General features: G+C 38.1%; 1 protein-coding gene across 6 annotated transcripts in view; it reads left to right on the top strand.

Moving 5' to 3' along the window:
• Positions 1-1,160: 1,160 nt before the first annotated feature.
• Positions 1,161-18,158, top strand: part of RANBP3L (RAN binding protein 3 like) — a 50,998-nt gene continuing 34,000 nt past the window's right edge. For all 6 annotated transcript variants that reach the window (XM_025388168.1, XM_025388171.1, XM_025388169.1 and 3 more), the window contains exon 1: positions 1,161-1,754. In XM_025388168.1, coding sequence (XP_025243953.1) covers positions 1,664-1,754 — 91 coding nt within the window. In that variant the 5' untranslated portion in view covers positions 1,161-1,663. The remainder of the gene's footprint in view (positions 1,755-18,158) is intronic.

Below are 18,158 nucleotides of genomic sequence, written 5' to 3'. Positions count from 1 at the left end.
GCTGGCTTACAGTTTTGTAGGTTATTTAACTCACATGTATAATAATATGCTTATTAGTGAGGTACATAACTTGATAAAATAACAATAACTTTACATATTCAGGAAAAATCACCTTGGCTTTCCACCGTGGCTTTTGTGGAAGATGAGATGAATAGCAGACATTTAAAGTAGAAACTATGACTCTCCAATAATTTCAAGACTCTCTTTCAAGGAGCAAAACACTTCTGTCATCTGTTACACTATGATGAGCCTAAAACTGCAGTAGATAGTCTACTGAAACAATTAAAGCATTCAATAATTGTAAAAGATCAATCACCTATTTCATACAAATTTTCATAAACCAGACTATACTCGGGGAACTGTTTATTGCCTCAAAATAAAATGAGGGCAGCCACCCAGATCTGGTTAGGAGGTAAATTCATTACAGTGTTAAGTTTAACACCAATTTCCAAATGCACATAAGAAGCTGCAAAGTTCAGACTTTGAGGCTAAACAGCTCTGCCTTTCTCTTTAGTCCTGCCCACTACTTTCTTTCTGAATCTGTGAAGAGCTGTGACTCTTGAAGGGCAGGACCTACCAGCATTCTTTATGACTTCAGTCATGGCAAGCTCTCAAGTTAAATTAAAGGTGTTTGGGGTTTATGTTTTTAAACAGTAATGAAATAGCCAACAAGTAAAACTGGAAATAACTTTCTCCTATGACCTAGAAATAGCAATGGGAACTCTAAGTGGGAAACAGAAATAGGACTCTGGAAAGATAATGTTTTATGTGTTTATTTTTCTTCCAGAACTCCAAATAGTTGCCTTGGCAGGAAGGCTGCCCTCTAACTGCTCCCTTCCGAAGACTAGGAGGTGTTTACAGAAATTGAAAGTTCCAGCAGTACATTTCCATGAGCTCATTACCAGTTCCATTTATACCTTTTAGATTTCACATGTACAAATGAATGTCCTTGCAGTATAAACTCCTGCTTTCAGCTTGCATTTTAATTACAAACAAAGTAGCAGAAATCAGGTACTCAGTTACTGTAACATAATGGCAGGGCATCTTTAGAATCTGTGCTTTGGTCACTATTATTCAAAGCAGCTCCAATGCCCGTCTTGCCTGCCTCTTTATGCTAATCATCCTAGCCCACTTTGCTCCTCCTCCTTCCAGCCTCCCTTAAAGAACTGTGCACTTTCAGCTGTCACCGAGGGTAACTCAGATTAGGCTTAGAAATCAGTTAACTCAGCAGCACTTTTTTTTTTCTTTGTGTATGTATTACTTTAGCAGTCTTCTTTAAATACCAGAGGCATCGGATTTCATGTCGGTAAAAGGAATTTAAAAATGCCAAAACTGTAATCTATTAGAAATAGTTAATTTGTAGAATTTTACTCTATAAGGGGGTTTAGTTTCAATTCATTTTGAAATGAAAGAATAATTAAGTTGTATTTTTAGCCAAATGAATTGGCATCTTTAGCAGAAGTAACATTGGTCATTATTTATTTCAAGAATCATGACTGGAAAAAGCTTGGAAGTTTAGTAGAGGAGTATATGTTGTACATGCAAAGACAAGATCTGCATGAATCTGTGTATTTCTGGGTGTCTGGTGAAGGCCATTTTAGGTGACTGGCCAAGAGAAGGAGTGCTCTAGTGATCCTTGAGTCACAGCCATACTGCTAGGACCATGACTACCATACCAAGAAAAGGCAGCAGCCACCTGCTTGGCAGTTTGCACACCTGTCAACTGAAGCTGCAGGAGGACCGGCAACAGCAAGGTAAGTCAGTCCAGCTCATGAGTTGCATGTTCTGTGACCTTCTGTGCATTTGCATTCCCAGAAGAATGGTGGGCTGGTGAAGGACCCAGGAAAGCTCTGACATAATAGTGATGCATAAGGGTGGGTTAACTTGGATTCACTATTGATTTTTAAAGGACTATGGAAGACTGTCAAGAATGCATATTCCTTGGAGCTGTCATTCAGAAACTTATATTCTTAAACTTCTAGCTACTGTCAGTTTTTTAGAGTATGAAAGATTTTGTCTAATTCAAAACACCCATCTGGGCAAGGCTGAGTCAGCTACAAGGGGGATTCAGCTGAGAGTAGCTTTAAGTTAGCCTGGAGCTTTCTCTACCATCCTACCACTAGTGGAACACTTTTTTCACTTTGTTTAAGCCTAATTTTGTCTGGATCTCTGGCTCATTCATTGTGGGAAAAATAAACATATTCTTGACTCTTTCCTTTTTATGGTCTAGGGACAGCTGGATACAGTCAGGGAAAAGTGTCACGTTTCACTCGCTGGGCACTCATTCAAACTAAACTATCTACCTCCCAGCCATTTTCACCATCAGTCTTTTTAAATTTTCAAATCCACTCCCCAGCCAGCTGAGTTAGTTCAAATGGTTGACATGAATAGACAAGATGATCCCTCCAATTCACTCTGACAGGGACAGCAAATGACACTTGTGGGAAAGGCTGGGTCTCTTATGGATGACATCATCACTCCACAGAGGTTAAGGATTCACCAGACACTTCTAACTTCTCTTCAATAACCTAAGATAGATCTTTTTATGTGTGGATCTAGGCAATGAGCTCTTTAATTATTTTTTATAGACACAGTTTCAGATTTCAGTGGTGTGGAGAGTGCTGGCTAAAGGGCCAAAACCTCCCATTTCCAAGATGGAATCTGTGTGCCAACAGTCACATGAATGTGTCAGGCCACCTCTGTGTCGGTTCCTGGAGCTGTATAACGTGACTTCATGCTCTACAAGGCTTAGCATAGTGTGGGCAGAAAATACTTTGTGGTAAATGAAAACCATGTGAACTTTTTAGACCACGCTTTACTACTAGGGCTCAAATAAATTTTGAACCAAGTACCCTAGAATGTAAAGTCCTGGAATGTGTCAGGGATAAGGCATAGCACTGTAAAATGCTCTTGCTTCTCTGTTAGTAGACAATTCTAGTTTATCAGGGGTTTTGTTTTCTGTTGACTTTGTTTGAAATGTTCAAGTGACTTCCCCCCACTTCAACTGCTAATATAATATTTTTAATAGAAAATTTGGTGGGCGTGAGCCTAAAGAAGATGATAGGAAGTCTCCTGTAACCCCACCACCCAAAGATAATAGATATTAACATTTTAATGTGTAAACTTTTAGACTCTTCTTCTATGCACATGTATGAATTCTTCTTTTGCTTGATTTTTAAACAACATGGACTTGTTCTGGATACTTTTGTAAACGGTGTTTTGTAAACTGCTTTTTAATTTAACGACAGAGGATGAACAAATTTCCAGGTCATTAAATATTCTTCTACAACCTTATTTTTAACAGTTGCACACTGTTCCTTTATATGGATGTAGCAAAATTCCCTTAGACAATTCTCTACTGTTAGACATATTAGTTATTTCTAATATTTTAACTATTATAATTAACACTGGGCTGCACCTAAACTAACGAATAGAACTTTACACTGATATGGGATTATTTTCTTGGCATAAATTCATAGAGGTGAAATTGTGGAGTCAAAGGATTATACATTCTTAAAAATTGTTTTTGGCCAAATGACCCTCCTATCAACAGTGTTGGAGTATGTTCTCAGTAATACTACTATTTTTTAAATTTCTTCTCAATTTCATAAGTGAAAAATAATGCCCCACTGTTGTTTTAATTTAAGGCAGGCTATCCTGAAGATCTCTCTTTTACTGGCTGTATTAATCAAAGTTCTCTAGAGGGACATAACTAATAGGATATATATATATGTATATATATATGTGTGTATATATGTGTGTGTGTATATATATATGTGCGTGTGTGTGTATATATATAAAGAGGAGTTTATTAAGTATTAACTTACACAATCACAAGGTCCCACAATAGGCTGTCTGCAAACTGAGGAGCAAGGAGAGCCAGTCCGACTCCCAAAACTGAAGAACTTGGAGTCTGATGTTCAAGGGCAAATAGCATGGGAGAAAGATGTAGGCTGGGAGGCTAGGCCAGTCACCTTTTCACGTTTTTTTGCCTGCTTTGTATTTGCTGGCAGCTGATTAGATTGTGCCCACTAGATTAAGGGTGGATCTGACTCATATGTTAATCTCTTTTGGCAATACCCTTACAGACACACCCAGGATCAATACTTTGTATTCTTCAATCCAATCAAGTTGACAGTCAGCATTAACCATCACACTGCAATATCCAGAGAAGCCTGGAAATAATCACTATGATGACATACTTCCCAAAATACCCACAAGACTGGTCTTCTTTCTCAGACTTAGCTTTTTGCCTAGAATGTTTTGAAAGCAACCATATTCTTCCACACCCGAGTCTCAAAATATCTGCCCACATAAGCCACAGTCCATAAAGTTGTGAAGCATGCTAATGCGGTCCAGACCGGCCATTGACTGCTACAAGAAATGTCATCTAGTGATTTGAGCTGACAAGTGACACTGGGTAGTATTTGCTGTGTTGCTAAATAGCATTCCAGTTACTGTCCTTGAGTTAGAGAGTGAGGTCTGGCTTTATTCATGGAATCATCCTGGGTTCATGGCTTTGGCCTTTCTCCAGCCAGCCTAAGGTTCTACCTCTATTATTGAGCATATAGACTATGATTAATTGACATTTGACACTTCTGTAGGCGTGACTAGCTTCAACACATACATGTTTTCTTTTCTTTTCTTTTTTTTTTTAAGATGGAGTCTTGCTCTGTCGCCCAGGCTGGAGTACAGTGGTGCATGATCTTGGCTCACTGCAACCTCCGCCTCCTGGGTTCAAGTGACTCTTCTGCCTCAGCCTCCTGAGTAGCTGGGACTACAGGCACACTCCACCATGCCCGGCTAATTTTTGTATTTTTAGTAGAGACAGGGTTTCACCATATTGGCCAGGCTGGTCTCGAACTCCTGACCTTGTGATTCACCCACCTTGGCCTCCCAAAGTGTTGGGATTACAGGCATAAGCCACCACACCGGCCTCAACACATACATATTTTATTTTCTAACCCCCCATGCCATATGCTAAAATGCTTAGTGTTAACTCCCCAGTATTTAACTCCTTCCACCTAGTCACTCACAAAAGTGTAATTTTGAAGTGATTACATAGATAAAAGTCACTTATTCTTCAGTAGTTATCTGGGCAACAACAATGTGCAAAGTGTTATGCTAGATGCTGAATATGCAAATTGAACTAAGTCAACTAAGCCATGGTTTCCTGTCCACATGGAGTTTACTATGACAACAAATGCTCTATCAGTCCAGAACACAAGTCCAGGAGGCTCATCTCCCAACTTGTTGCTATCTTCTAGCTTCTCCTGTGATATTTTGAATCCATTTATCTCTAATATTGACTCTATGACCACATTTGTAAATGTTAATTTACTTGTCTACACAGCCTCAGCAACGCTCATTACATATTACATGTACTAGGCAGACAACCATCCTTATGTGTTATGGTGCTTTAAAATTTACAAATGGTCTCATATACATTATCTCATTAATTTTTACAACAACCAGATGAAATAGTGTAGTCAAGCTTCTTCAGGGAAACAGAACCAATTGGATGTGTGTGTGCGTGTGTGTGTGTGTGTGTATGTGTGTAGAGTTGACTCTTGAACACCACAAATTTGAACTGTTCAGATCCACTTTTATGTGGATTTTCTTCCTTTGCCACCCTTGAGACAGCAAGATCAGCCCCTCCTCTTCCTTCCCCTCCTCAGCCTACTCAACATGAAGACAATGATGAAGACCTTTATGACAATCCACTTCCACTTAATAAACAGTAAATATATTTTCTTTTCCTTATGGTTTTCTTAGTAACATTTTTCTCTAACTTATTTTATTGTAAGAATACAGTATATAACACATATACAAAATATGTATTAATCGACTGTCTTATGTTATTGATAAGGATTCTGGTCACCAGTAGGCTATTAATAATTAAGTTTGGGAAGCATCAAAACTTATATGCAAAATTTTAACGAGAGAGAATAGAGAGAGAGAAGAGAGACAGAGTGAGAGAGTGGGGGATTTATTTTAAGAAATTCACTCCCACAACTATGGAGGTTGGCAAGTTCAAACGGCAGTGTAGACTGACAGGCTGGAGACCCAAGTGAAGAGTTAATTCTGCAGTTGAGTCCATTCTTGGTTGCTCTGGGGAAGTCAGTCTTTTGTTCTATTCAGGCCTTTGACTGATTAGATGAGATTCACCCACTAATGAAGGACAATCTGCTTGAGTCAAAGTCTACTAGTTTAAGTGTAAACCTCATCCAAAAACATCCTCACAGAAACATCCAGAATGTTGACAAAATATCTGGGTATCATGGAACAGCCAAGCTGACACATAAAACTAATAATCACAGGCAAGTATTGTTATCCTCATTTATAAAGATGTGGAAACTGTGAATCTTCAAGGTCAAGATGACTTTTCCAAAGTTACACAGTTATTTAGAGCTGCTTTCAATGTACTTTCTGTTACATACAGCTGTCTCATAAAATCTATGATTTCTAGTATTACAATGTTTAATTTTTAAAATTGATCTATACTAGAGAAACCTCTCCATGGATAACCAAGACATTTTTGAATGCCTCATGATTTTGTGTCTTCTGACACCAATTCTCTGAGTGTCCTACAATTCAATTCTGACGCTACCCAGAATTAGTGAAGACCCACAAATGAAGGACTTAGTCTCACAAGACTGCCCCATTTCAGATTCCAACAATGATTTTCAGCTGTCCCCAAGCAACCTGTACTTCTGTCAGGACAATTACAAATTAAAGACTTCCCACAACCCCTCAGATTTGATAATTCACTAGAACAACTCACAGAATTGAGGAAAGCTCTGCACTTTCAATTTCCATTTTATTATAAGGGATACAAATGGTCAGCCAATTGAAGAGGTACATGTGAGGAGGACTGGAAGGGTCATGAGCACAGGAGCCTCTGCTTCCACAGAGTCAGGGTGTACCACCCTCTTAGTATCAGGAAGCTCCCCTCAGCATGGTGTCTAGGGTTTTTAATGAGGTTTCATTATGTAGGCATGATTGATTAAATAATTGGCCATATGATTGAACTTAATCTCCAGTTCTTCTCTCCTCCTAGGAGGTTAGGGGAATGGGGTGGGTTCGAAATTTCCAATCTCTAATCACATTTGGTCTTTTTGGTGTGACAGCTCCTTCCTTGGAACTATGTAAGGACTCCTTAGATAGTCCCATAATAAGCCTTCCTAATAGATTGCACTAGGAAATAATAAATAAATAAATTTAATGGTTGAAACTTCATTTTCCCACTTCACACCTAATAGGATGGCTACTATTCGTAAAACAAACAAACAAACAAAAAAAAACAAAACAGGAAATAACAAACGTTGGTGAGAATGTGGAGAAATTGAAACCTCGTGCACTGTTGGAGGAGACAAAATAGTGCAGTTGCTGTGAAAAGCACTATGGCAATGTATTAGTCTGTTCTCATGCTGCTATAAAGAATTGCCTGAAGCTGGGTAGTTTATAAAGGAAACAGGTTTAATTGACTCACAGCTCCACAGGGCTGGGAAGGCCTCAGGAAACTTACAATCATGGCAGAAGGAGGGAAGCAAACACATCCTTCTTCACATAGTGGCAGGAAGGAGAAGTGATGAGCAAAGAGGGAAAAGTCCCTTAAGCATCAGATCTCATGAGAACTCACTGACTATCATGAGAACAGCATGGAGGTAATGGCCCCCAATGATTCAGTTACCTCCCACTGGGTCCCTCCCTTGACATGTGGGGATTATGGGAACTACAATTCAAGATGAGATTTGGGTGGGGACTCAGCCAAACCATATCACGCAGTTCCTCAAAAAATTAACAAATAGAATTACCATATTATCCTGCAATTTTACTTCTGGATAAAATCCTAAGTGAAGTAAAAGCAGGGATTCAAACAGATACTTGTGTACCTATGCTCATGGTAGTATTATTCACAATAGCCAAAAGATGGAAACAAACAAATCTCCATTGACGAATGAATGGATCAACAAAATATGGTGTGTGTATATATATAGACACACACTATATACATGTATACACTATATATATACACACACACACTATACATGTATATATAATCAAATAATTTTCAGCCTTAAAAATGAAGGAAATTCTGACACACGCTACAACATGGATAAACCTGAGGACATCAAGTTAAATGAAATAAGCCAGTCACAAAAAGATAAATACTGTCTGATTCCACTTACATGAGGTATCTAAAGTAGTCAAATTTAGAGAGACAGAAAGTAGAATGGTGCTTTTAGGGTTTTGGGGCCGAAAAGATTGAGGATATGTTGTTTAAGGGTACAGAGTTTCAGTTTTGCAAGATGAAAAGAGTTCTGGAGATTGGTTATACAAACATGTGAATGCAGTTCACACGACTGAACTGTACACTTACAAATGGTTAAAATGATAAATTTTGTGGTAAGTATATTTTACCACTGGAAAAAAAAGCCAGACCGGGCACAGTGGCTCATGCCTGTAATCCCAGCACTTTGGGAGGCCGAGGCAGGTGGATCATGAGGTCAGGAGATTGAGAACATCCTGGCCAACATGGTGAAACCCTGTCTCTACTAAAAATACAAAAAAAAAGAAAAAAGAAAAAAGAAAAAAAAAATAGCTGAGCATGGTGGCATGTGCCTGTAGCCTCAGCTACTCAGGAGGCTGAGGCAGGAGAATCACTTGAACCTGGGAGGCAGAGGTTTCAGTGAGCCGAGATTGTGCCCTGCACTCCAGCCTAGGCAACAGAGGGAGACTCTGTCTCAAAAAAGAAAGAAAAAATGCCATGGTTGTCCAAGGCCATCCCTAATTACACTTTTGAAGTTGGACTTAACAAAAACAAATTCCAAAAAAACCTTTATTTTTCCATTCCTAAAAACAAAGTCATGAGAAAGTAGTCTGCTCCTCCATGATTCCCCAAAGCTACTTCCTTTCAAAATATTAATAAAATTAATAAACCCCTACCTAGATTAATCAATAAAAAGAGACATGGCCGGGCGCGTTGGCTCACACCTGTAATCTCAGCATTTTGGGAGACTGAGGTGGGGGGACCACTTGAGGACAGGAGTTCAAGACCTGCCTGGCCAACATGGTGAAACCCCATCTCTACTAAAGATACAAAAATTAGCCAGGTGTGGTGGCATGCACCTGTGATCCCAGCTACTCAGGAGACTAAGGCACGAGAATTGCTTGAACCGGAGGTAAATGTAAGCGAGTCAAGATCGCGTCACTGCACTGCACATGTGCGATGGCGTGAGACTCTATGTAAAAAAAAAAAAGAGAGAGAGAAAGAGAGAGAAACCATCAGTATCAGGAATGATGTATAGGGTGTCACTACAGATATTAAAAGGATTATAATGGAGTGTTATGAATACCTTTGTGCCAGAAAGATGCAGAGGAACATAAAATTCAACACCAACTGATACAAAAACTCAAGGGATTTGGAATAGAGCAACTTCCTCAACCTGATGAAAAACATTTACAAGAAACCCAGCAGTTAACACTACTCAATGTAGAAGATTGCGCATTTTCCTCCTAAGATTAGGAAAAATAAACAGAGATGTCCATTATCATTATTTCTATTCAACAGTGTACTGGAGATCCCAGCCAGAATATTACATTAAGAAAAAGAAATAAAAGGCTTACATATTGGAAACAAAGAGGTAAAACTGTCTTTTTTTGCAGATGATTAATGGTGTTTGTGGAAAAATCCTGAGAAATCTATCAAAAAATGCTAGAACTAATAAACACATTTACTAAGGTAATAGGCTACAAAGTCAACATACTAAAAATATTGCATTTCTATATATTAGTTGAGAACAAGTGGAAATTAAAAATATTAGAGTACTTATTTAATAGCATAAAAAGGAAATAGTTATGGATTAATTTAATAAAATATGTGCAGGACTTGTACACTTAAACATTGCAGTGTGAAGCTGAAGAAGATTGAATTATAAGAAGAGATACATCCCAAATTCCTGAATTGGAATGCTCAATATTAAGATGTCAATTTTCCTCAACTTGACCATCTCAATAAAAATTACAGCAGATTTTTTGTCTTGAAATTGCCAAACTGATTTTAAAAGTAAAAGGGAATGTTAAGGACCTAGAATAACTAAGTCAATCTTGAAAAAGAGAACAAAGTTGACAACTACACTTTTGGATTTCAGGTTATAATAAATCAAGATGATATAATATCAGTGTAAGGATACAAAAATCTATTATTGGAACAGAATATAAAGTCCAGAAATTGATCTATTAGTACATTGTCAATTGGTTTTTGACAAAGGTATCAAGATAATTCAAAGGGAGAAGAGATAGTCTTCTCTGTAAGAATCCTGGAACAAATGGTGAAAAATATTTCTGAAAATGAACCACAATACCTACCTCACACAAAAATTAGTTTCAGATAGAATATGACTGAAATATAAAAGCTAAATGTATAAAGCTTCTAGAAGAAATGTAGGAAAATACCTTCACCGTCAAAAAGGCAGCTTTTTAGACAGACAAAAAAGCATTGACCATAAAAAATAGATAAGTTAGACTATCAATATTAAACATATCTGTTCTTCAAAAGATACCACTAAGAAAAGAAAAGACTGGGAGAAAAATGTCAAATATATATTTGAAAAAGAACTTTCAATCAGAATATGTTAAAAACTCTTACAACTCATGATAAACAATTTGGTTAAAAAATGGGCAAATGATCTGGCAAACACTTCAAAAAGAAAGTATATAAATGGCCAAAAGCACACCAAAAGATGTTCAATGCTGTCAGTTATCAGGGAAATCCAAAATAAAACCACCATGAAATGTCACTTCACATCCACTAGAATGGCTAAAATTTTAAATGCTGATAACATGATGCTTGGAGAGGATGTGAAACAACCAGAACTCACTCATTGCTGGGAAGTGATAAAAACTACTTTGGAAAACGATTTGGCAGTTTCTTATATAATTAAACCCACAAGTACCCTGTGATCCAACAGTTCCATATTTAGGTGTTCCATAACAGTTCGGAGAAAAATAAAAATATAACCATGAAAGCCTTGCACAAGAATGTTTGTAGTAGATTTTATTCATATGAACTCCAGAATGTGAATAACCCAAAACTGTATATAAGCAAGTAAATTGGTAAGCAAATTGTGGTATATTGACACACTGGAATACTACTCAGTAGTAAAAAGAAATGAATTACTGATACGTGTAACCATGTAGGTGAATCTCAGAAATGTTATAGTTAGTGAAAATAAGGCAGACACAAAAGAGTACTTACTTCTACAGGCAAAATTAGGCCATGGTGATAGAGAGCAGAACAGTTGTTGCCCAGAGAGGAGAACTGGAACAGGACACAAAGAACACACTAGGGCAATAAAAATGTTTTATATCTTGATAGGGTTTTGGTTACCTGAGCACATACATTTGTCAAAAATTCATCTGTGTATTTTATTCTATGTAATTTAGGCCTCATTTTCCAAAATGTGAGACTGCCTAGGAGGCCTCAGACTCCAAATTTTCCTCTAGGCCTCTACTAGTAATTCCATAGAATAGTGAAGAGACTGAATATCTCAATGAATTTGAATAATTTGCCGAAGAACATAACTGTGTCTTACTGGCAGAGTACCCACAGCTCAGGAAATATCACACCTTCGAGAGAAAATGTTAGTATAACCTTAGTCAGGTTTAATAATAGTGGTATTTTATTGTTGCTTTTATTCCTAAAGCTTAGAAATTCTCTATTAATAACATAGCAAAAATTAGCTAATCAATGAAATTAGCAAAGGATAAATTGAGATATAATAAAAAGAACTATCTAATACCTAGGGCGAGACACTAACTCTTTTTGTCAAGCATCTGTCTTTCCATTATTGAACATCCTTTAGAACCAATGATTTATCTTAATTTTCTTTAGAATTCAGTGTTGTTATTGTTTTAAAGCCATGACTGACTCATCAGTTATCATTTAATAAACACCTAAAATGGACTACTTCATGAATATTTTTTCACTCCATCTCTACTTCATCTTGTTTGCAGTTATATAGCACTTCATTTATTTTATTTAACAAATACTTAGTGGCTGCCATTTATCAGGCACTGTTCTAGACTCTAGTGAACAAAGCAAACAAAAAATCCTGCCCACAAGGAGCTTATTTTCTGAGAGGCAGAGAGGCAAACATTAAAGAAGATAAATGCGCAAAATATATAGTGCAAACAGGGGTCCATGGCCTGTTAGAAACCGGGTCACACAGCAGGAGGTAAGCAGGGCATGAGCGAGCAGTACCACCTGAGCTCCGCCTCCTGTCAGATCAATACACATTACAGTTTCACTGGAGCACGAACCCTATTGTGAACTGTGCATGTGAGCGATCTAGGTTGTGTGCTCTTTGTGAGAATCTAATGTCTGATGATCTGAGGCGGGGCAGTTTCATCCCCAAAACATCCCTGCCCACCTTCCCACCATCTTTGGAAAAATTGTCTTCCAGTCCCTTGGGCCAAAAAGGTTGGGGATCAACAGTGTAAATGATAATAATGAAGATAGGAATTATGGAAAAAAATTAAGCAGGCAGAATAGAGTGTCATAATGAAGGTCTGATTTAAGCAGGGTGCTCAGGCAAGACCTCATCAAGAAGGTGAGTTTGAGTAAAGACCTGTAAGAGGTGAGGGAGTCGGTCGTGCCACATCTGGTGGAAGAACAGTCCAGGTAGAATAAAGAGTAAGTACAAAGACTTGAGTTTTAGAAATTACACTTGGCCTACATTTGTTCTGTCATGGTTATTGACTCATTTCAGTTACAGCAAAAATAATATCACAGTTATCTAGGTTAGTGATTCTCAAACTTTAGCATCACCTGCAGAATCACTTGGAGAGCTTATTAAAACGTAATTGCTGGGTCCCACTATGATTTTCTGATTCAGAAGTTCTGAGGGGATTGGAGGGAAGGAGTCAAGAATTTTCATTTCTAAGAAGTTCTCAGAGAAATGCCATCATTCACACCTTAAGGACGACTGTGTTGGAGGGACAAAAGGAGGCCACTATAATCAAGTTAGCTTAAGCAGTGAGTGTTAGGAAGTGATTGAGAGATAAGGGAGACACAAGAGGAAAGAGCAGTTAGATAGTCATGTCTGCCCTGGTAAGCTCTTTGGTTTTGACTGTGAGAGAAATGGGAAATATTACATGCCAACTTGAGTTAATTTGATCATTTACATCTTTCAGGTTCTTTTGGGGAGCGGGATGCAGTAAAAGTAAGCTATTCCTCCCAACCTCAATACCATGTTAAAATAAAGAAAATCTTAGGCTAAATTCTTTCAAATTGACAGATATTTACTAAACAAACATTAATTAGCAAACAAGCATAAAAGACTGCATATGATGTCCCAAACTTTTTGTTCCTTAGGTAATCTGATTATATCCTGCCTAAAAGGTTTGCTCAGACAAAACGACATTCTCCAGGCAGTATTCTGTGCAGTCAGCCAGTAACCAAGAATGATCCTGCTCATTAATGGACACTGGGACCTTTCAATATAAAGCTTTGGGCTCCGTTCTGAAAAGTACAGGCTACAGGTCTTGCCAGATTCTTCTGTCCAGGTTGTGTAAGACTAGCAAGCGTCCTTAAAATATTTCAGGTAATCCAAGGTCTTGAATGCCATTAATTTCACCAATGAAAATTCATTTCTGATGTTGATGATGCTAAATCTCAAAGGCTCGGATATTGATTGAGATGGAAAGATGACAACCTTGTAATGAGAAGCCTATGGATGTGGGTTTCCTGGTGCTAGCAACCACACCTGAGGTACAAATTCCCCACTAGGTCAATAGACATCACTTCAGGTGGTATAATTTAATCTAACATTCACATACAAATAATGCTATCTTTGCTGGTGTCTTCTAAAGTCAATTACAACTGTGACAACAAGAAGCAGCGCTTCTCTACACTTTTACACAATAAGGCATATGTTAAAAATGATACAGCACTTTGAGGTAAATTCAGGAGGCTGACCCTGTGGGATGAAGGGCCAAGATCCTGGCACACATGTAGCCTGTACACTAGTGTGCTCCACACATGAAGTAAGATCTGGCAAGAGCAAATATTTGAACCCTTATTGATACTCTTTGTTATGGAAGGCCATCTACTGAGGATGCTCTAAACATTTTAGATGATAAGTTCCATTAGAGGACCTACAAAATCACTTTCAAAACTGAGATACTCAGATTTGCCAAGAGTTATTCTTCTGTGGTAATGCTGCCTCGGCCGTGTTGTACAAGTTATTTGAGAGCAGAGAAATGGATTCATACCCTAGACCATACCACAGTGCTAACATGTCACTTACAAACAAATCACATTTATGAAGTGCTTGCTACATGCCAGAAACTGTTTTTCAGTACTTTTGATGTATTAGCTGACTTCTTTGTGAAAGTCCCAGGAAGTCTCACAGCTGGGGTCTTCAGCCAAGCTCCTAATCCAAGATCTGGACTCCAGAGACTGCTTTCACTCACGCTCACTGCCTCTTAAGCTGGTATAAAATAGATGTTCAGCTAAGTACCTGAGAAGGGCTTGGATGATGGCTGGCCCTTGAACTCAATTTGTGATTCAGTTGTTTAGAATAGGTTGCTATTAAATCACTGGTTAATTTATATATGAATTACCAACTACATCCAACTGTCTCCCAAAAGGGTATATTTGACTGAAAAAGAAACAGTTGTAAAAATGCTGATGTACCAGTGCACTCCTAGCAGCTCAGAGCAAGTGGCTTACTGATTAGGCTAGCAGTTTTTGCTTAACTTTAAATAGCTGCATAGCCCCTATGTCTCACACTGCATGAAGTGCGAAAGACAGCAATGTACCATTTTTGGAACCGGACTGACACAGCCTTGGAGAGCAGTTTGGGTTTTTGACAAAATAAAGAGGCAGTAGGCAAAACCTCAAATTAAAAAGGGGCTAAATAATAGTCATTATTATAATTCACTTTTTATTTAAACTGGGACTTTATTTCAAGTGTGGCTCAACTATTACATTAAATCATTAACTTGACTTAAAATTTTAATCAACATTTAGGGAAGGTAAGTTTCACACTGGAGTTGCTTTTTAATGAAGTCTGTTGGCAAATCTAGCAAAATATTCAAAAGACGGATTTAAAATGCAGTAAATACCTGTATTCATTAAAAAGCTGCATTCCTTCTACCCAGTGATCACATACCTCACACCCTGTGGATGGCAATAAACAAAAGGTCATAGGAATAAGGTCTAGACTTTTAGCAAGGGATGCTGGTGTGAAGGTATTTGATACTAACTAAAGCCACATCAAAAGAACATAAAATATATGTCTGTGAGTTGATTCGGAAGGAGAACAGGGCTTAAAATGGGAAGTGACCTACTTGGGAGGCTGAGGCAGGAGAATCACTTGAATCCGGAAGTAGAGGTTGTGGTGAGCCGAGATCATGCCATTGCACCCCAGCCTGGGCAGCAACAGTGAAACTCCATTTCAAAAAATAAAGGAAGTGAGGAGAGGGAACCCAACCTATATACTCAAACAGGAGAGATAAAGAAGAGATTTTTAAGCCTGACCTGTATCATGGCAGGACAGGCTTCAGGTCCTGAAAGAACTCAATGCTAATGAGATTCAAATTCCTTTCCTTCATCAGATTCAGAGAAATTCTCAGACTTGCAGTAACAAGTCTCAATAACATGGTCATTTCTCTGGAGTGGGGCTCCATCTAGATGTAAAAACCATATTTCAGACTTTTATAATGACCTGTTTAAGGAATTGTTCTAATAAAAGGAAGGATATTGCTATCAAAAGAATAAGAGTAAAGTGAGAAGAAAGTCTGTGAATGCTGAAAATGGATTATTTTGGTCTATGATTGACTGTATTAAACTTTACTTGTCTGCAGAGACATAAAGTGGCAGATAAAGGTGTGTGTGTGTGTGTGTGTGTGTGTGTGTATTTTTATATACAGAGTATAGGCAAGACACATACCAGAACCACAGATTATGAGTTCTGTTTATTTAACAAGACAAACTTTTGTTATAAAAGCTTCATTTTCAAATACGGATTAAAGTTTTTTTTGTGTGTGTGGTTTTTTTTTTTAACGTTTTTCATTTTAAAAACTGAGTAAGGTTAAATTAATGTGCTGGGCGTGGTGGCTCATGCCTGTAATCCCAGCATTTTGGAAAGCCGAGGCGGGCGGATCACCTGAGGTCAAGAGTTCAAGACCAGCCTGGACAACATGGTAAAATCCCATCTCTACTAAAAATACAAAAATTAGCCAGGCCTGGTGGCACATGCCTGTAATCCCAGCTACTCAGGAGGCTGAGGCACGAGAATTACTTGAACTCAGGAGGCAGAGGTTGTAGTGAGCCAGGTATCCTCAGGAATACATAAATTAAAAGGATTGTTTTCAGTTTTTCTGGGAATTTTTCAAGTCATATAAATTTTAAAAGTAACAACTTTTCTCTGCTAATTTTTATTAGCCTGGTGAATAAAACGTTTCTGGTCAGTGTACAAATTACTACCTGGCCTTTACTTCCTCCAAACTAGTTCTGATATGGTGCAATAATATATATCCCTGCAGAACCATCTGCCACAGGCATCATGTTATTCCTGCTACCTTTCTATGCCTGAGGGCCAGGAGGGCAGTTCAGCCCTCAAACGCAACGAGAAGAGGAACAACGGGTCTCCTGGGGGTTCCCTAGAGGTGAATGGGGACCAGTCCCCTCCTGGGTTGGTCGGGCTTTGAATGGCAGCTCAGCTCCTTCTTCCTGACTAGACTGCCAAAGCCTTGTTTCCCATGGAATAACATCCACTTATTCCTGTGGAAATGGAGAAACAAGGAGCTTTTTCTTCTATGTGCTCAAAGGCTCAAGACAAAGAGGAATAAGTTTAAAGAAAAGAGTTTTAGAATTGGAAGAAGCTGGAATCAAGCTTCTCCATCCGGCTTGTGTCCTTGGAATCCATGAAGAAATTTAAAAATAGTATGTTTCTTCACCAAAGGGGAAGAGTTTAAATTTATCTGGACTCAATATATGAAGCTATATTTCAGCTGTATTAACTTATTAGCAGTCTTTTTGAAGAGTGATTTAGTTCTTACTGATATATTTTGTGTCAAAAGTACCTCTTTAATGTTAGCAGTAATGAAAAATCTACTAATTATTATTTAAAATTAACTTTAAGAAGATACCATTTTAGACTTGCGCATGTGCCTGCTCAATGTATATTTTCAACATCCCTTGAAACCTAGACTTTGTTCCCCATTCCCTCAGCAAAGCAGAGAGACCCATTTTTAACATATGGAAGCATTTTCACACTGCGAGTTATTCTGAGTGAAAAATATGTGATTTACAAACGCTGTCAAATTAAATATGTATTTCCAAATGGTATCAGGTTGACCAAGCACATCCTAGGACACATTCTGCAACTTTCTGAGCCCTTGGGCCTAAATAATGAAGTAGTGTAGAGAAAGAGCAAACAGTTCTTTCTGTCATTATCAATCCAGAAGTTCCACATTTGCTGCTAATAAGCATATTCAAGTAAAGATTACAAGTAACTTTGTCACAAAAGGACACAATAGTCTTATTTATAGACAAAGTAACACCTTCAAACTATGCAGAAATGGGAGTGCCCTGTCAAAAGTAACACATTCTTCTGAGTTATTGCTGCCAGTGGCCGAAAAGAAATACTTATATGGAGATTTTACATTGCTAGGATCACTATGCCATTTGCCTGCAGACATTCTTGATCAAATCTCTTTAGAGTCAGAATATGCACAAATAATGGCAAGAATAACAGAAGCATCTTGCAGTGTTTTATAGACGGCAAAATTGAAGTGCAGGAAGACTCACACAATATAGGATCATGTCCCAACCAGGTTTATACAGAACCATGGGAGGCAGGAAAGAGCCATCACAGCCCAGGCATGTCACCTTTCAGAAAAGAAGCTGTAAAATAGTCATTTAACTCACAATGGAAGCCAGGAAGGAAGCTAACTTAGCAAAGAAGATTTGGAGTCAGCTCTCATGTGTTATAGTCTCAGATATCTAAGAATTTTCTGTGTGACCTGAGACGACAGGTCCTGTAATTTTAGAGCCTTAGTTCTCTCATGAGCAAAAGGGTTCAATAACTAACTTCTTGAGGATCATATCATGTAATAACAGCACAGCTTACTGAGCATTTCTTACA

The sequence above is a fragment of the Theropithecus gelada genome, chromosome 6 (genome assembly GCF_003255815.1).
Source record: "Theropithecus gelada isolate Dixy chromosome 6, Tgel_1.0, whole genome shotgun sequence".
Lineage (NCBI taxonomy): Eukaryota > Metazoa > Chordata > Mammalia > Primates > Cercopithecidae > Theropithecus > Theropithecus gelada.
The sequence above is the reverse complement of the archived record's forward strand: the minus strand, read 5'-3'. Positions and strand labels throughout refer to the sequence as shown.